The sequence below is a fragment of the Coloeus monedula genome (genome assembly GCF_965178545.1).
Source record: "Coloeus monedula genome assembly, chromosome: 2".
Classification (NCBI taxonomy): Eukaryota; Metazoa; Chordata; class Aves; order Passeriformes; family Corvidae; genus Coloeus; species Coloeus monedula.
In genome coordinates this window covers 25,763,956-25,784,653 of record NC_138782.1, presented here as the reverse complement: position 1 = coordinate 25,784,653, position 20,698 = coordinate 25,763,956, and the positions used below count along the sequence as shown (strand labels likewise).

General features: G+C 43.1%; 1 protein-coding gene across 1 annotated transcript in view; it reads right to left on the bottom strand.

Moving 5' to 3' along the window:
* Positions 1-16,374, bottom strand: part of KCNH1 (potassium voltage-gated channel subfamily H member 1) — a gene marked incomplete at both ends in the record, with an annotated part of 171,378 nt that extends 155,004 nt beyond the window's left edge. The window contains 3 exons of the mRNA XM_082302551.1: positions 4,943-5,049; positions 5,296-5,419; positions 16,302-16,374. Coding sequence (XP_082158677.1) covers positions 4,943-5,049; positions 5,296-5,419; positions 16,302-16,374 — 304 coding nt within the window. The remainder of the gene's footprint in view (positions 1-4,942; positions 5,050-5,295; positions 5,420-16,301) is intronic.
* Between the last annotated feature and the right edge of the window lie 4,324 nt (positions 16,375-20,698).

The following is a 20,698-nucleotide window of genomic DNA, read 5'->3' as shown; positions in this document are numbered from 1 at the left end:
AGTCAAACAGTCATCAGACACCTACTGCCCTGAAGGAAAACAGGCGAGCAGTATGGATAGAAAAGTATGGAAGCACGTGGCCTGTCTCCATTGATTCCTACATGCAGCAATGCAGACAGCATGACTTAAGTTATACAAACAGCATGGCTGACCATTACAGCCACCCCTTTTAGGGTTTCACTCATTCCAAGTACTCAGTATGAGATTGTTTCTCTCTATCCCACACAGACAGAACAGTTTGCCCAATGTCCAGCTAGCAAACCAGCTGATGAAGTGTGATCAGAGAGAGTTTGGCAAGCCACTGTACCCACCCAGATTTCAACCAAGTGTTCAGAGAAGCCTGTGATATTTGACCATGCAAGACAAAGAACACAAGTCTTCCTATAGACTCTAGCTTGGAGCAGAGAGCATGTACCACATGAGAACAGACCAACTCAGTGTGCAGCTCACTCTGTGCCAACAAGAATGTACCTTTAAATACATTCCCAGCACTTTTAAAGCTGTTACCTTCATGTCTTCTCTACCTGGTGCTGGGATGCTGTGGCACCCCTAATGCTTCCAAAGGTCAGATCTTTACATGCTAAGATAAGGAAAAACAATTTTAGTCCCCAAAGGTGGAATTGCTACTCACAAGGGTTATCCTATGACACTGAAACAACACAGCAGAAAACAAGGTTCAGCACACACCCTTGTACTGCAGTAGTGCTGACATGGTTCACCCGATCCTGAGTTCTCTGAAGAACAGCACATGAGTATAAGGAAGACACAGTAAAGTCTTGAGATCTTCTTTCCATTTACCCCAGAAAATACTTAAGGATTACTACTGGGAATTCAGTACATACTTGTGGAGATGACAGCAGATCTTGCTTGCCAACACATTTGAAGTTGACAAGATCAATGGGAATTACCAGTTTTATGAGTCCAAAATATTTAATTTGACCTTGCTGAAGGTAACTGAACTCACACAGATGGATTTCACAGGAGATGCAGGTGTGCATACTGCTTGACAAATAATGGAGCTACACTTCAGTGAGAAGTCAAGGAGGATATATGTCACTTGACTCCAACACCCTCATTCTTTCCTGCTTCTGTTCCCATGCAATGATATGGGTTAGCAAAGGTTTCCATCTGGAGACACTACAGACACAGCACACACAAGATGGTTTTAACCAGTAACAGTTATGAGAAACTCTTTAGTGGTGAGCAAACACAGGTCTACCACCCTGAAGTGAATTTTGCTGCCTACAAATTAGGATGGGGTTGTTTCCCTTTGAACAGCTATAGAAAGCACTGGTCTCAAAGATAAATGCAAGTAGAATCCACCAAGTCACTATTTTAGGCTTATTTGTCATTCTCTAACATCTGAAGGCTTTCTAATACACTGGGGGAAGAAGGGAGAAGGAAGGAGGGGAGAAGACTGGGCAAATGTTAAAATGAAAATTTTAAAAATCAGACAAATAAACTCCCCCCCCCCCCCAACTCACAGTATTAAAGTTGTTAAACATTCAAGCACCCAGAAAACAGGGAAGTGAACCCCAGCACAAACTGAAAGTGCATCCCAGCCTTTGGGACTCTCACCACAGTATGTTTACTCAGCAGAGAGCTACTGCTCTACAAAACTGCTTTGCAGTGTGCAAAATAGTTGCCTACAGCCAACCCAGCATTCTGGCAAGCATTCTGCTGGTCGTATCTGTAGAGAATTTCTGAGACAAAAAAAATAAAGGTGTCTTAACACTCTCTCTGCAGCACAGCTGCAGACCATAAGCAGTGGCAATGCCTCTGCTCAGACAGGGGACACTTGAAGACTCTTTCTAACTCTTGATGTACTTCACCTTTGATGAGCTCACCCCACTTCAAATATTCTTCCACTGAAGTAGGTCAAGTACTGCATAGAAAAGGGGGGTAGATTTCAATTGGACACCACCTCTTCAGAGGCAAACAGAAGCAAGTAAATTTTGCATTCTTACAAAAATTTTCTTCATCAATAATGAAAGCAAGTGCATATAGAACAAGCCTGCTTTTGCATTGTTTGTATGCCAGGCCTACATTGTAGGTGAAAAATTAGGCAAAGAAAATCCAAATTTAATTTACTCAGACATTTTTAACTCATGAGGCTGACCATAAAGTGTAAAAGCTTAACAAATAGCTGTCAAAGTCTCATAAGAAGTTAGATGTTCAAAACACATCAGGTAAGGTAAGATATGACTAAGGCTAGATATAAAGTATTTTCTAATACATCAGCTGTACCCTTCCTTGGTATAGGTTAATTTATCTCCACTGACTTCAGACTCAGTAATGTTTTAATTTTTCCATGTAAAAATAAACAATACTTCCAGCATCACTGGATGCTCACATCTAATTAAACAATGGAACTGAAGCTGTCATGTGAAATTACTGTCAGTCTGCCTGTTGTCATTTTGCAGTCCAGATTAAAGAAAGCTTTCACTTTGTGTCTTTCCAGGTGTGACAATGAATCCCCACTGAATGCAACAGGATGGCATCAAAGCAACAATGACAAAAATCTGGTGGCTGTGCACCTGTTTGCTCTAATTGCTTCCAATTATCCTGAAGAAGCTCTTATTTCTGGGAAGCAATTTTTCCAGAGAATTACAATAATTGTTACATGTCTGCTAAGTCATCAAGGGCCTAGCCCAAGGAAACACCAAATCTCTATCACAACTTCAAGTTCTGAAAACAGGGAGTATAGTCACTTTTGGATGGGGGGAGGACTGAACAAAAAAAGGGAAGGCCAGGGTAGAGGCAGCATCCACAAATGCAAACATGATGAAGGCAGAAAATTATATGTTGTTTCTGGAGTTGATACTGTGAACTGCAATGAGGCTTGTGGATATACTCTGTCAACAGCTGGATGGGGAATTCTTATCAGACAACCAAGTAAATACTAGCCCTTGGTCACCACCATGGAGAGTGCCATGTCAAAAAGAAAATAGCCTATCACTTCTAGTAACATCATTAAATGTCTCACTCTGCTGTTGACATGTAGGACCAGGGAATAATTGTTACTCAGAGAAAGAGAAAAATGGCTGCTGCTCCTAAAAGTACAAGATTGACTTGCACTACCAACATCATTATCAACTCAAAACTCCTATTTTGTTTTCCTTTGTTCCTCCAAAAGGATAGAGCCTGTACCATCAAAGCAGCCAGAATTACATTACATGTGCAGGCTGTGGAAAATGTACCAATTATCCAACAACTCAAAAATGGAAAAAAAACCTTGCTATTTATCATGACTGTTAAGTTTATAAGGAGGGAGCAGACAGGTAAAGAACAAGAAAAATCTATTTCCTGTCTATTTCACCGGCTAATTTGAAAAAGAAAAATAGAATGAGGAAAGAACAGAAAGACAAAACAGAAGAAACAAGGAGCAGGATGTCTAACAAAATTCAGGGTCCTTTCCCAAGCCTTCAAACTGAGAGCAGGTTAGAACCAATCATGTTCATTAGCTGAACCATTGCCATAGTTGCAGGCAGAGGTAAGGTGACCACAGAGGAAAGGCCACTTAGCAGTCTGGGTGCTAAGTGCCTGGTAAACAGGACAGTGTTTTTCTGTGATGTGGCTTATATTGAGAAAAAGTTCCACAATGTCCCCTTTTCTTATATTTTTCAGTTAAAACTTTCTAGTGTTATTAGTCAGTCTCTGCAACAGTAGTTAATGCATCTCTAAAGCTACAGATCTAACAAACATTAGGTGCCCTGCGTTTTGTTAAGCTTGAAAGCAAACTCTGTGCTTCCCTTTTTCCCATGCCTGTGACCCTGTGTGCACAGAGCAGAACCATCGCAGCTCCGTCTTTTGGCATGTCACACAACACAGCTACTGCACAGCTGGACTTTGTTCTAGGCCACCTCTCCTCAGAGGAGTGCACAGCAGGGCAGGAAATATTCCTCACTCCACGGTTACCTTGCTTTAAATCTGCATAAAAGACAGAGAGGCCCCCAGCTCTACTACAGGCCATATGCTGCAGCACGACAGAAGAGTAGCTGCATAGTCTCTTGGTGCCAAATCACTGATAACTAAGAGAGAATTCCAGACTCTCCTAGATCCCAGGACTGCAGCTTATTTACTTGGCTTTGGATGCATAGATGTGAGCTGCATATGGTCCCCACGGCCACAAACTGTGCTAGGAACAGAAATCAGCTTTTAGAAAATAGGTAAACATCGGAGGCAGGTAGGGCTAGGAGGAAAGCAGCACAAAGCAAGGCCATACAGACAGTGCATGCAGGCAGTACCTGCTCCTTTATTAGAAGGCAAAATTGTTAAGAGCAAAAGAAGTTCCAGAATGAGACTTTTCAGCTTAACATCTACCCCGGCTGAAGACTTCAGTGTATTTACACTTCAGGTAACATTAAGTACATGAAAACAACTGTGCACAACATAGTCCACACTAGATGAGACAACAAGTTTGGGGCAAGTAGTTCATCTGCTGACATGTGCAGTTACAGACAGGCCGAATTTCCTAGGAAAAAAATCACGTGCCAATTAAGGATTTTTTGTCCAAAACAAAAGAAAGCATCAGAAGTAGCTCAGTTGCTAAAACAAAAGATGGGTTCTTTTTATTCCAAAACTACTAAATACTGGCTTTGCTATGTCAAGTTTTTTAAAACTGAGAAAGTATGTTCTCTGTAGTGGAAACTTGCACAAACCTAGCTTGTGTACTACCACTGATGGAATCTTCAGTGTTGTCTTAAAGCATCACACCCAAATTACTCTAAACGTCAGAACAAATTACAAAGCTTCCTCTGCCTCCCTGAGTGACTTTCATCTCTAATGTTCTCATTTCTCCCTTTTAGATCAAGTGGCAGAACTGGGGCTTATTTAGCCCTAGATAAAGCACGGTCCTCCAGGGTGACAGAATTGCAGTTTCACTACAATTTAGAACAACTTTACGCACCTACATTAATGAACAAACCAATCAGCCACTTACTGTTCTTCTTGTACATCAAGATTTCAAAGGAGTTCATCTCATAGTTCTCAAATGTTTGCCGGACCTTGTCAATTGTATCTTTGTCTGTCAGCTCTCCATACATAAAACTGCAAATAAAGGGAGAAATTCAAGTCAGATACCAGACAAAGACGCAAAGCCATTTGTTTACCGTGTAAAAAGGACCCATTTAGAAATGGCTCTTCTTTGGTCTTGTTTCACCTGGAAAGCATATTTGACAGATGTAGCCCCAGGAGATATAAGACAAAACTGGAATAAACAGATTACTTTCCTCCTCAAGCAACAGGCACAACACTACAAGCTATTTAACAGAAAATAAATCTGTTCTCAAATACCTGCAGGTGCTGCTCTTTTGCATAACTTCTGCTCTGTGATATCCTGATAACTTGCAAAATCCATCGTTGCTGTAGACAATGGGCCAATCCACGATCTGGGCATTACCCAAGACAAAATTAGTATCTGTTTGAAAAAACACATCAGTTAGACATTAGTCAAGGATATGGTTGTATTAGAGGACATATTTATTTCAGAACCCAATCCTAATTGCTTCAGTCCCTGCACAGTTTTTCCCAGATATTAGTCTCACTGCAGTCAACAGGATCATTCCTAGTTTTAATTTTAAGTAAATGCATACTTTTTAAAAAGTGTTAATTACTCAGCAAAAAAGGATGCGTTTATGCAAATGAAACACGATGGTTAAGCAGGTAAAATTCATCTCTTGTCTGAGGACAGATCCACCAAACTGTTTCCCTCTGTGCCACACGCACAGATCCACCACGACACTCAGTTTGAATGCAAAGCCTCTCACAGGTGGCCAGACCAACACATGAGCAATGTGAATGCAGACACAGTGTGCTCCTCTCAACACTGCCTTCACTGCTGGCCACACAAGCCCAAATGCTTATGTACAGCACAGCACTCCAAACAGGACACCAAGAACTAGGGCTAGCAATTACACCAGTAGAAGGAACTCCTTGTCTGCCACACAAACCAGAAGGAGTCTCAATCAGTACAAAAAAAACTAAGCAGGATTCACGCCTCCATTCTCACTGGAGCTGTGCGTGGCACTTCTATTATGATTGCCAACTCAAACCAACACCTGTGCCAAGACAGACAGCAGCCCTGGGCACTGGCAGGCAGGAGGAGATGGTGGCTCCTGTCACAGCTGCAAAGACCCTCTGGCTTTTGAAAGAAAGGCTGGGCAGTTCCACGAGATCAAGAAGCACTCATTTTTAAGGAGAGCCCTTACAGGAGTTCACCATGCTGTCAACTTTTCAGGATCAACTCCCAGCTGCTCACACATCCATAGATACCATTAATGCTTCCTGCAATCAAATGACATTTTACCTATTAATTGCAGAGAGTTTCGTTTGTTTCAACTTCCCCTTTCAAAATCATTCACCCCAAACTTCAAGTGGGTTTAAATAAAGGAGTCCTGTAGCTAGCTAAATCCACGAGCATGATTAAATGTATTTTCATACACTCTTTAGAGTGAAATACACCAGAGTAATACATCTTCAGGATATTTTAGCTGCTTTGTTTCTCACAGACTCTTTTAAATACCATGGTTTTTGCTTGGTTGAAGCACTTTCTCCCAAAAACAATACACCTCCTTTACCCCTTCCTATGAATAAGTAAACCAAGTCATTTCTCACTGCTAAAGCAAGTGCTTTTGAATGTCTATTATAAACACTATGTTAGACTGTGTTAGGATATTTTTAAATTTCATCAGGAAGTACCAAAAAAAGACCAAAAAAATGCAAATACAAATGTTAGGCCAGGTCCTGCCCAGATCTGAATGGTGTTATTTCATGCATTAATTCCTTCTCACTGTCTCCCCTTCTCAAAAGATAACTTTTCCTTCTCTCCACTTACTAAAGAGTTCCTGTTAAGCATTTGCCTGCCTTTCACACTTAACCCTCATTGTCTTCAGATAAATAATCTCTTGGGTTTTTTCATTAAAGGCTATATAGGACACATTTAATCCTACTTTTATCTAGCCTTGCAATGCTTCTGTGATTTACAACACTGCTCTTGTCTCCTATTTACAGGTACAAACAAAGCCTTAAATCCATAAGAGAATTTAAGCTCCAAAAGGTGAGACTGCAACAGTCTAGTCCCTAGATGCCCAGCTCTCAAAGACTTGGGAGCTGGAAGCTCTGTGAGCAGTGTTGGAGAGGAGAACTGAAAAACCTTAGCACAGCAAATAGAAATCTGTCCAAGTTAAATGACAGAAAACAATTAAAAAGGGGGATATTTTAAGGTTGGCTTTTTCCCCTTCGCTATATTAGTTACAATACTTAATATTTTAACATAAGCCCAGTTCTTACAGACAATTCTTGATTCTTTGCCATTATTGCAGGAGCTGAAAAACCACATTCCCACTTATGTTTTGGCCCAGCAAAGCCTGATTTGTTTGGACTGGCAGTTTCCAAAGGATGCGTAGAGAACATGCACATATTTCCCTTCCCCAACAGCAGTTTGGATATTCTCCTGCAAGATGCAGGCTACCTTAGGGCAGTGAAAGCTCAGCCACTATTTCAGCTCCTGAAAGACTGTTCTAATTATCAAGCTACCACAGTGAATAGATGACAACATCCTCACCATGCGAGTTTTTAAGTCAGTGTGACTTGGCTGTTGTATTTTATGCACCCCTATTAGTCCACACAGGGTGAGCCTCTCTAGCAGGTAGAGGTTCAGTGTTTCATGAGAGTCCAGGCTGGGTTTAGTCGTGAGATAGAAGCAAACTGAGAGATCTTTATGTAAAGATAAAGCTTTAAAGGAAAAATTTCGTGCAACTATCAAATCAAAGAACGAGTTAGAGATTTTGATGTTCCCATTGTTTCGTAAGTGTCTCTCCCTCCTAGCTAATTCCCCCTTCATGCATCTTGACCTTTCTTTGATCCAGGCTTTACGTAGCTGACAAACACACCTCATTTCTTCAGAAGTGTCCCTGACAACAGTGTTTTGCCTGTGTGAACACTGGCAAGACACAGCATAAAATAAGGACTCCCACTTGTAACTTCTTTGCATAGCTTGTTCTGACAGACAACCCAGAGGTGGAAGGGCTGTCCTCGTTGCTATCATTTACATTCAATTGCATTGACATCCCTGACAATGTGCTGCTTGGGGACAGCTCATAATCTGTTAAAAATTGTTCCTAACATAAGAAAATAGTAAATAACATCCAGTGACAGTGGCAAATATTGCCACTCCATCTGCAGGGACACAGGGTCCCAGAGGCCACGAAACAGCTGTGGCTTTGTTACACAACAAGCATGAGGGATGCTCTAGTGAACTCTGAGTATCACAGGGCAGAGACTCTTGGGGACTCACAAGTGGGTCAGCAAGGCCAGGAAAAGAGTTGGCCAGAGGAAGACCATGAGGAAATCCACTGCTAAATTCTATTCAAAGACAGGGATGAAATGGACATACTCAAAACTATTTAGTGACTTGAAGCACCTCTTTGAAAGGACTCAATGAATTCCCCTACCAGGAGATCAATTTCTATCACAATGGCAACTGTGTCAGCAGTATTGCCTGGCCCAAGAAGAATCTGAAAGCATCACTGGCCCTTGTTATGAGCGCCAAGAAAACCTGAGCTAGAACTGGAGAGGGCAGGCTCATATAAAAGACCTGGGCTTCTGGCTTGTGTTGCATTTGACACAGTCTGAACAAGACCACTGGGAAGCAAGGAAATATGGAGAGGTGCAGCACAGAGCACAACGTGCTGCAGAAACACAAGTAAGAGCTGTAGCATCACGAAGGCAGCACAATTACTTGCATGAGTAGGGCAGGCTTCTGTAGCACGAATTACTTTGTGAAGTGCATCACTCCATATTTTCTAGCCTGCGTTTTCCCCAGGTCAGTTCTGCTCTCTGCAGTATACCCACGTCAGCATCTACACACTCAAATGTCAGATCCGGTTTGGGTTATCACTTTAAAGTAGACATGGCCACTTAAAAGAAACAAGAAAAACATTTTAACTCCTTCCAAAACGTAAGAATGGATTTCACTCAGTCACTGAAACCAGTACTTTCCTACAGACCATCACAGAAGAATCAGAAAATGTCTTTCTAAATAACCTTGGTCCTTTAACAGTAACAATAGCAAGTGTCTAGATCACCCATCTTACCAAAACTATCTACTGAATCCTATTGTGACATTTAGTGCTTTGTTTAACCAAAACATCATCTTCCAAAATTCCTGTAGACAAGCTGCACTCACAGACATTTATCTGGCCAGGACTGGCTGACTGAGGAGTGGTCACCTCCTCGGCAAGGGCATGGAGAAAGTTACTGAAATGTTCCCCCCCTACCATTCACTCCCCTGCACAGCTACACATTTGCTCCCACTGCATTCCAGCCTCTCCTGTAACATGGATCTTGCCCAGCTGAGATCCCCCACCTCTTTCCAGATGCCAGCACACTGGTTCTACCTTCCCTGTCCCAGCAGTGATGCACAGGTCCTTTTCTGGGACACACTGGCAGAAGGTCAGGGACCAGCAGCCAAACATATTCCAAACAACACTGCCAGATACATTCCCACACTGAAGGTGTTTCCTCATGGCACAGAGGAAGCTGAGGGGAAACCTCTGCCCAGGCAGTTGTAGAGCAGACCTAGGTAACAAGAGAGGTTGGTTCCCTCTGCACTTTCCCATGTGTGGGTCAGTCAAAGCCCCCACAAGTGTGCTTGGGTTTGTGTAGTGTACAAAAGTAATTTAAATATATTAATATCTTTTCCCACAGTTATCATACAAATACAACGCTCAAAACATTTGTTCCCAATTTATTCCCCTCTCAGTAAAAGGAAAACCAGGCTCAGCATGGAGGGAAGACGTGAACTTGCTTGTTCTCCCACCAGTCTCTGAGAGAAGAGAAATTGCCCTCCTCATTCCAGACCACAGCCTTCCTCATGCTGCATGATGACAGCCCTGGTTATTGAGACCAGCAGGTCTTTTTTCATCCCATCTCAAACTCTTCCTATGGATCTTCAGGGGAGCAAACCTAGTTCTTTAGCATTACCAAGCACAAACCACTTCTACAGCAGAACGAAAAGAGCTGCATATCATATGCATCTCTTACCCTACCCATGGAATAGGGGTGGGGGATACAGCTACTGCTGCCTAAGCTGGCCACAGAACAGCACAGATGCTGTCCCACAGCCAGTGTAAGAAATGTGCAGCAGGCAAAAATCATGTGCCACTGTCATAGGAGTAAAGATTTTATCATACAGCTTAAGGACAAGGGGCACATGGTATTTACAAACTTGTGACTTTGCATGACAAGCAGCATCATTTGGACATTGGGGGGAAAGAGATTGTTTCATTTCTGTCTAATTTCTTCCCAGTGCACAGAAATCAAACCTTGTGTATAAGTAGGCCTGTCGAAATTGCTAACAAAGGACGGCTATGTATGAATTTTTGCTCATGTTTAGTCTTAGCTTTGGAAAAAAAAGTAAATGAGAAGCATTTAGTCACACTGATTAGTTACATTGTTCAAATGTAACTTCTGAGATCAAAATATGGCCCTAAGTAGTACAAATAAGTCACACTGAATTTCAGGTACTTATTCAATCCTTTCTCTGCATACATGGGATTTGAGGCTTGCACTTCAGGGACCAACCACATTTTCATCCTAGGAGAAGTGGTGTAACTGTAGTCAAAGCAAGTACAGACCTGCTCAAATGACAGAAAAACTATTCATATGATAGAATAAAATAAATAAGAAGTAATTCTGCTCTTCCACCCACATCCTCCTGTGGAAGTCAATGGTGTTACATGAATTCTCACCTTCACTCAGTATCTCCTTGTATTCATTCCTAGAGTGGAGGTGCTTCAGTGTTTAAATATCCCATTGAACAACTTGATCTCTCCACAGAATAATGTTATAGCGGCCTCAAATTTATCCATCCTTAATACTGAGGTCAACATTTTTAATCTGCAGCCTCACTCTAGTACAAAAAACATAAACCCCTATAGATAGGTTCATTTGGTCTGTTTTATAAAAGCTTTATATAACTATTTATTTACTTTACAGAAACAAAAGGGGATGTAAAGTTCCTTGATTGCTACAGCATGAACACAATTCCCTAAATACAGAGGCTTCATGTTTATTCAAACATGACTTCCACTGTCATGTGTACACCAGAGCAAAGTGCAAGTTGAAAAGAATTATTAAAAAATTCATTTCATTGTTCTTTCCACAAATAACAAGAGAGACTCTGACTAAAACAACTTCAAGTGACTCAGTTTAAATCATTACAGAAAATGAATGCTAATTGCAGCCAGCAGTATAGACAAAAACTACCTTTTCCATCTCAACATCCTTTCCATCCTTTGCTTTGTTACAGAAAATACTTCACAGTAGGTGCCTACCATGAGAAAAGCTTAAATTGAAAAGAATGCATCTTTTTAACACTAGTAGCTATAAAATCTTCATAATTACCTGTATTTTTTTAATAAAACAAATTGCTGCAGAATAATGGAACAAGAATATGAAATGGCACCAAAATTGCGCCAAAGCTGCCACAAGTATTTTATGGATAGCATGATTCTTCACCTATTCTTGAAGTACTGTCCATAGTGAGAAACTAAAAAAAAGTCCAACACCCAACCCCCCCCCCCCCAAAGAAACCCCTAAAAATAAACATCAAAACACAAACCCCACAACATTTATACACACGTGATACTAGTGTGAGATAATTAGATAATTTTCAGAAATGAGAAAGTTCATCAGTTGGTAAGAGTCAGACATAGCACCACTCTTACCAAAGGACAAAAACACTGTTCAGCAGTGAGACCTCGTCATTCAGCTGGTCAGGGGTTTTTTTCCCCATCCCATATGATCTGAGCACTAATCCAGAAAAAGGCATGCTTTAGTTGCATCGATTACAAGTCTTTAGTTTAAAGAAGCTGTTTGATTTACTGATTATAGCCTTAAAAGTATTTGACAAGACCTAACTCCCCACTCACTTTTAGCTATGAGTTACAAAAATGCATTAACCAATTCTCCAATGAATGGGTTTCATTAAGATTTGTTTTACAATCTTGTTCTAGGATTTAATGTAAAACTGGATTGATACGTTGAATTATCACAGGAGAACTTCTTGAGCTTTCAGAACATTAATTTTAAAGCACATTACCTGTCAACTCTGTGCTGTACATTTTTTCCCTTACTATCTATAAAAGTAATTTTAGCAAAATCAGGTCGTACATTCCTAAATGCATAAAGGTGCACATTCAAAACTAGACTTCTGGCCTAGTAAAAGCCAGCAGAAAAAAAACCATTTTACATTCAATTCCAGTGATACTGAGAAAAAACACTGTCAATAGTGAATAGGTATTTCAATTATTTCAATTGCTACTGACCAACGGTATGAAAAGCATGGATAAAAATATATGTGTCTCCACAGTTGTTAACATGGGAAAGAAGGAAGATCAGGAAGCAACAAAACCCTTTATTTCATTCTCTTTGGGAAAATGTCCTTAACATAGAACCTACAAATTGTTCTCTTGCAGTTTCTGAAGGTCTGCTGTTTTCATTCTTCATTCTCTGTTAAGTTTCCTTTGCATTTCTCTCTGGCTGAACACAAAACCAGTCTTTTCAGTTTCAGAAGTGTTTACAATAAAGTTAATTTCTCTCCTAGGTCTCAGATGATGGTACAAGGTTAGCATGCCCAGGATGCAAAATGTTTATTGTACTGGGACTTTATAGCCTGTAATGGAAGCAATGCCATAAATCATGCAAATGTCTGTTATACTTGAGATCTGTGTCTGAAGGTGCTTTTTCTTTCCCTCTACAGGGAACTCTCTGCATTCCCCATCAAAAGGTCCAGGTTTGCTTCCCTAACTGATTTCTCCTTAGTGTGTTCCCAGGGGATTTTGTGAAAGGAAAATTAAATTCACACCAGCCTCGTGCCTTCTAACTTACCCTTCTTCCAACCTCCTTATTTTGTCCATAAATCAGAAAAGTATCTATGACTTCCACCGACATTCCAAAGCCATGTAAACACAGGACTTACTTTTATCATTCTTCCACATGCACAGTTATCACACACCTCAATGGGAATTTTGACCAAGGAAGGACTGAAGAATTCAGCCGGCATTTACATAAATTGAAAACTATTTTTGCCTCCAGATATTGATAAAGCATTGGAATACCACAAATAACCACTATCCTCTACAATAAACTGCACCAGCTGAATTGGGTGCCCTGGCCATGATCCAGGTTTATAACTGTTATTATTACAGTGCTTGTATACTGTGGATGTATTACATTACCAAGAAAAAACATTAATATCACATTAGCAGTAATCATCAGGGGCTAGTGATTCTTTATATACTGCACTGTTTTACAGCACGGGCTCATTTTCTGTCCCACTGGGTGTTCTGGTCTTTAAATATTTCAATGCTTCAAAGAAATTTTTATCAACCAACCGCTGCATGCAACATTTATTTTTCTAGCTCTGCATGGCTAGTACAGAAGCACGGATTTTAAACATTAAATACAAGATGATCAGAGTTATGGTGTCCCTCATTTCAAAGAAGGACAAATCTTAAGCTCACACTTCATCAAAGGTCTTCTTGTGAGAAGAAATCACAGAGGACAGACGAGGTCCACTGGTCTAGGAAGATGACACTTCACATGTTCCTTCCTGCATGTGCTATCCTAAGGCCATCCCATCCTCTCTCTACTCCAACACATGGGAAGGAAATGCTTTGCAGCCCTAGCACAGCTCTTTTGGCTGGCATTCAGTGCATGAGAACCTGTCTCAATTGATTTGCAGCCTGTGAAAAAGCTCTTGTTCCTAGTAACTCTGAGATAGATGATTCAGACCAAAGGAGTTTGAGGTGAGTCTTGCTGCAGAAGGTGTGATATGAACATGAGCCAAATTTTAACCCTCATGGAAAAAACCCTGAACTTGCATGCCTACACTACTACCTTTAGCCACTGAATGTGCATCAGCTTACCAGTGCCACATCTAACATGAAAGGCTGTCCAAAGAATTCCTTGTTAAAACTACTGGTAAAATAACGGTGTAATTAGTGCTGTCCTTAGAGCAATGCTTCCAAAAGAGGCTGGACATCCATTCCTTTGTTATTGCCATACAGCCTCTTTCACTGAGTTAACATCCCCTGCCCCAAAACATGCTTCCCTCAGTCCACCAGTGACTGATGATACGCATATCATGTACAAGTTCCTTCACGTGAAGCACTTAGTACATATTTCTGTTCAAAGACCAAATTCCTCTCTTTTCAAAGGGAATCCTCCCCAAATTAGGAACAGTCCTATATCTGTATCTACTCAATATCTGTTGGCACTACTCAACTTGCTTGCATGTGCCAGCAAATACAAGCTTGACAACAAGCCCAAGGTTTATTTGGCAACTCCCAGATGGCGTAGATAGTTTCATTGTGGGTCACATTACTACCCAATTGAACGAAACCAAGAAAGGGGAGCCAAACCTCAAGCTTTATGGGCCCATTTAAGCAATCATCCTGTGGGCATCCCAAATCATCTCAATGGCCAAGTAGACCAGACAAGATGAGACAGGCAACAAGAAACTGGCATGTTTCCATACTGCCCCCGTGCTGGTCAGCACAGCCCTGCCTCAGCAGGAGAGAAGGAAGTCTATCCTTGTCTGCTCAAGCAGACAAAGGTTAGAAAAACTGATTCATCCATAATTTGTATGTGACAGCATCACATTGACAGCAAAGCTGGATTGAGTCCAGCAAAAACTTGAAGGCACATTACAGAAGAAATGGGCTTCTAAACCTGAGTCACTTCCCTAAGCTTATCCTTATATGTCTGAACTGTGCATCGTTTCCTACCAAGCTTAATCTAAAAACTTGTATTGATTCCAGTCCTCAGGACTTGCTGAGCATTTGGAAATGGAGTGCTGTCATTTTACCTGTGCTGTCTAGCACCACATTCTGTTATGACACCTTCTTAATAATGGGGGAAGAGAGGAAGAAACAGAGCATAGCTTCTGCAGCATGATTCCCCCCATCTCCAAGCCTCAACTGATTTATTGCATCGAAGCTTTGGCACTGAAAGCCAAAAGAGGAAATTGGTTTTTAATGAAGAAAATAATCTACAAAGTCGAGACAGTTTTGAAAAAAACCTTCAATAACTGTTGTTGGACGATTAGAGAAGCAGCCTGAATGTGATCAAATGTAACATTCATTATAAAAGAAATAAAAAAGAGGGCAAGATTCACTGTAAGTCTGGAGAGTAATTTTTTTCAGGAATGCAGCTTCCAAGCCCTTCCCTTCTACAGGAAAGTTGCAGAGAGAAATAACCTATAAAAAGAGCCTCAATTTTTTGTGAAAATATGGTCTTATCAAAGACTAGTTCTCCAATAATCCTGCCTAATTAAAAAAAAAAAATTAAATCATTCTTGTGATCATTTGAGTTTTTAGCTGCTTATCAAGAAGGTTGTCTTTGCTTTATCAGAACAAACTGACTATGTTTTTAATTAATTAACTCGTCTTGTCTTCAAAAAGAGCTTGATCCTGCATATTCTCAACCATAGTACAAGTTCTTAATCCTTTAAGTAACCCCACTGAAGTCAATGGAAGCATTAAAAATGGCACAACTTAGGCTCGGGGCTTTAGAAGAAATGCACATGCCTAGGTTAAACAAATCCATGAACGCCTGCATGGTCGCCAGCTTACTGAGGGAGCAGCTTTTGGTAAGTCCCGAAGTGAAAGAATCTGGATAGCATTAATACATATTTGCATGCAATTGTGAAATTCGAGGCATTTTCCACTACACAGTTTTCCAAGAGACAGACCTGGTTACAGTGCACTAGGAAAAAAAAGAAATATCTGCCCTCAGCCCTCAAAATGGCAAAGTCTCTCCTCACTTATGACCAACCTTCCCTTTCAACTCGGGCAGGCAGCCCTGGCCGATGCCCCCGCACCGGGCTCTCCCTGCCCAGGGACCATCTTGAATCCGGGCACCTCCTCCCGGTCCGGTGCCGCCGCCGCCCCCGCCGCTCTCCGGACGCCCCGAGCCCCCCGCTCCGGGCCGGGCGCTGCCCCGCTCGCCCCCGGGGCGCGGATCCCGGCCCGCCGCGGGCACGACGCGGCCGGCGGGGCTCGCTGGGCGCCCGCCGTGCCGGCGCACCTGCAGCCCGAGCCCCGCCGCCCGGGCCAGGGGCTCTCGGCAGGACTTGGGCGGCGCAGCCGGCACCGGCTCCGGCACCTGGATGCGCCGCTTCGGCGGAGCCGCCCGGCAGCGGCCGGGGCTCGGCGCCCCGCGCCCGGCGCTGTCCCCGTCGAGGACGCGGCGGGCTCCTTGCGGCCGGCGAGAGCTCGCCCCCGGTGCCCCCTTACCGTTAGACCTCCGCACGATGTTCTCCAGGAACGTGTTCTGAGGCGCCACCAGCCCTCGCCTTCCCCCGGCCATAGTCGCTCTGCGGGAGCGCAGCGCGGCGCGGAGGCTCCGCTCAGGGCCGCGCCGACCCGCGCTCTGCCGCGCCGCCGCCCGCCCGCCCCGCGCGCCTCATGCCTCCGCCGGGACCGGCACCCGCGGCTGTGCGGCACCGCCGCCGCCGCCTCCCGCGCACCGCAGCCCCGCGCCGCCGCCGCCGCCGGACCGCCCCGCAGCGACCCCCGCCGGCCGCCGCCGCGCCGCAACGCCGGGGCTGCAGCGCCATCGTCTGGGGCCGGCGCGGCGCGGCGAGCTGCGGGCCCCGGGAGCGCTCGGCCCGTCAGCGGCGGACGGCGCCTTCCGCCGGCCTCATCCCCCGCTCAGGGCTCGGCTCCTCGCCGGCGCGCCTCGAGGGATGAGAAAGCCGGAGTGCTTAAAGACCGTTCACAAACTCCCGGCAGCCGCTCTCCCGAGCGGCGGGAGGCACCTCCATATCCCGCCCCGGGTCGGTCGCCGCGAAGCTCCGGAGCCTTCGCTCGCCGCTCTCATCCCGGGTGGCCCTTCACGCTTCCCTACGATGATTTCCGTTAGAAGGCTACTCAGTATTATGTGGTCAAACTGATTAACAGCTCCGTGGGAGCAGCGAGACAAACTGTTCAAATATAACCTTTGACACGCCTTGAACTCTTTGAGACATTTAATTGACATCAAGTTTTCATTCAGAGATTAATCGACTTTGTTCTTCCCTGCTACCAATCTATCAGTAAATGGAAAATACTCAGATCTTTTAAATTTAAAAGGCAGCTTTTTTCTTGCTGGTATTGGCATTTACTTGCTGTAATGCTTCATTAAATGCAGCAACTTCAGGCTCCGCAGCTCAAGGCATATTGGAGACATGAATATGTTTCTGCATGTTCATGTGCTTGAGGAAAAGCTATTTCTCACAGCACAAGCAAATAAAGTATAGCAACCACGATGGCCTGTGTCACCTGGGCATTTTAATCATTACCACTGCTCCCACAGAACTCTGGCACTTCCCAGCTTGCTCTCTCCTGGGCAAGGCTTGGGCCAGGACCACAGCACAGCCAGGAACCACAGCCAGCTCCAGCACAGCCACACACATGGATTCAGCCACACAGTTGTGACCAAATGCTGACTGCGACACACACACTGCCCAAAAAGTCAGATCTCCCTGCCACCAGCCTCCCACAGCATTTTTAAGTGAAGACTGTGAGAGTCAAGGGGTGAAGACAATTTCATTGCAGCAGGAGCTACAGACCAAGTCCCTGAGCACCCTGGTGCCAGGAGTCTCTCATACGCTGGTTGGGCACCTGGGGAACTCCGAAAGCCCCCATGGCCCAGCCCAGCTGTCAGGCAGGAATTAGCCTCTTTTAAACTGGTGATTCTCTATAGGCTGAGCATTCCTGAATTTGCTACCAAAGAGAGGCTGGTTAGGAGAAAAAAAATCAAGTGCCTGAAGCTGCAAAAAGGCCACTCTCCCTGAAATGCTGGGGTTTAAAAGAGCCCATAGAAGTATTTATTTGCATCTTTACACATCTAAGAATCCCTAACAACTATCCATACAAAGATCCCAGGTTATTTAGTTCCTGCTAGCTTCAGCAGCACAGGCCAAACCCGAAGAGATTCTAAATTCTCTGGCAAAATTGTAAACATAACCTTTGACACTGAATTTACACAACTGCTAACAACCAAGAGTGAGGTTTGGAAAACTGGGATGCAGAATACTGTTTCATTATCCCTCAAAGCCACTGTGCCAGAGGAATAAGTGCACGCTCTATCTTAGCTTTTGCTGGGCTCTGCAGGAATATCTGTGACTTAGGAGACACCTGGCAGCTGACGTACATTACAGAAATTTTGAGGCCTTTAAAGGAACAAGGTTTTAAACTGAATCAACAAGTACACAGAAGTGGGAACAAGGTGACACAAGAGTAAGAAACTAAAGACTTTTTTCTGGAACTCCATGGAGTGGGGGGTGGCTGCAGTTTGCGTTGCATTGTGTGGTCCCATCTCTGATTATCTAATTTTTCAGTGTCATGCTTAATCCTACAAGTTTTATGTCAAAGGTACTATTTTATCTACTTTGGGGTTTACATCTACCCTGTAACAGTGCAAATTACTAAAATGCTGTAGCAAATTGTGGTGGGTTGATCTTGGCTGGATAGCAGGTGCCCACCAAGCTGCTCTATCACTCCCTTCCTCAGCAAAATAAGATGGAAAAAACCCCTTGTAGGTCAAGAAAAAGCAGTTTAATAAGGCAAAAGAAAAAAAACTGCATGCATACAAGAAAATTCAAAAACCAGATTTTATTATTTACTTCCGATCAGCAAGTGATGGCTTGCCACCTCCCAGGAAACAGGGATTCAGCACACACAGTGGTTACTCTGGAGGGTAAACACTGTAAATAACAGATGTCCCCTGTCCCTCCTCCTTTTCCTTAGCTTTTGCATCTGAGCAGAACCCCATGGTATGGAATATCCCTTTGCTCAGTGGGGCAGCTATCCTGGTTATGTCCCCTCCCAAAATTTTGCCCACCCCCACGCTCCTGGTGAGGGGAAGAGGATGGAGTGACAGTGCTAATGCTGTGCCAGCACTGCTCAGCAGCAGCCAAAGCACTGGTGTCTTATGGGCACCTTTAGAGCTGCCAATGCACAGCACAGCCCTGGGGGCTGCTGTGGGGAAAATGAACTCCATCTCTGCCAGACCCAGTAACAAGTGGAAGATTTCTCTTGTATATTCTACCTCCTTTAGACTTTCTCCCCCCTGCAAAATATGATTCCTGCTGGCAGTATGAATTTTTCACCACTACAGCAGAGGGATACTGTGATAATATTTTACTGTGATTATTTTGAATTCTATACTAATTTTCACCATCACTGGTAAATTTTGCTAAAGATACAGAGCTGGAGGCAAAGCCCCACTTGAAGCAGGACATGTATGCTGTCTTACTTCATTATTAGTGGGTTACCTCTCTCCAGCTATCATTTTTTTTGAAAGTTGAAAACTGGAATTGCTTTATTTGCATGTTTGCTAAAGCCTACTGGACAGAACTAAGTACCTACCACTTCCATTTAAGGCTAATATAAAAGGTGATAGCTTGCTATAGAGGACATTCAGCTGTCTTGCATTATGCTGCTCTTTCAGCCTGTTGTTCCTTCCTGAACAAGGCACTTAGGTCAGGACATGTATCAATCACCCCAGTAAGTGACCATCCCTTGATTACCCAGCCTTAAGCACCTGTTCCATGGTCACACTGAGCAGCTGCTGCTGCAATAGGGACAGATTTGCCTTGATCTAAGCTGTGCATATTTGTCACCCCACTGAATTGAAAACCAGCCTGAAAAGGGCAGCTAAGACACCTCCCTTTTTGGCAGCAGCCTGTATTTACATCAACCCATTTACTAACATGGCTGTCAACTTCCAGTGTTGATACATGCAAACACCTTGAAAACACCAGGTCCAGGAATTAATTATGGGAAGGTCAGTTAACCCCACAGCATCTATGAAATAAAAACACTGGACCTGGACAGAGCTCACTTCTTTCACTTTGTCACATGGTTCACTCTTGAGAGATACTAAGGTAACTCACTTTAAAAAACTTTCCCTTAGTCAGCCATAGAGTCTCTTGGCAATCTGTTCCAACGTCTAATAAATCTTGTGAGAAAGCTTTTCCTAAAATGTCACTAAGTCATCTGGTCTTTGAAGCCAGTAAAACCTCTTCCTTCTGCAGTCACAAAAATCACCAACCCTTTTGCAAGTTTTCAAATGCATGAAAAGTTGCTGTAATTCTCCTCTGTCAGCTCTTGCTGGGAAAAGCCAGTTCTCCCAAAGTTGCACAAGGCTTCTGCTGTTAGACTCTGCCAGTACCCGGGACTTGTCATTTCACTGTCACAGCATCAAATGGGTAAAGAATTGTGGTAGTCAGGGACATCTCACAGGCTCAGAATTTAGCTAATTTATATTGAAAAGTGGTTTTATTTAAGGTCTTTTTGATTTCTTCACTGTTTTGCACACTTCCTTTTCCTCTTTGTAAAAAATTATCTGCCAAAACCAAGAATCATAACACAGTTATAACAAACTACCACCAACTCTGAAAATAAAAAGAGCATTCGATCTTTAAATTGAGATCAATTTGTATATTACCATATAGCTTTGATAAACTGTCAAAATAAAATACATTAATTGATAGAATAATAAATTACAGAAGGTAGTACACAAGTTATGCTGCCATACAGACACTAAACAAAGAAAAGAAATTCTGAATTCCAGCTAAGATGGAGAAACAATTATACCTTTATTAATTTATTTTTACATTCAAATCAATAAAGCAGTCATTATTGTA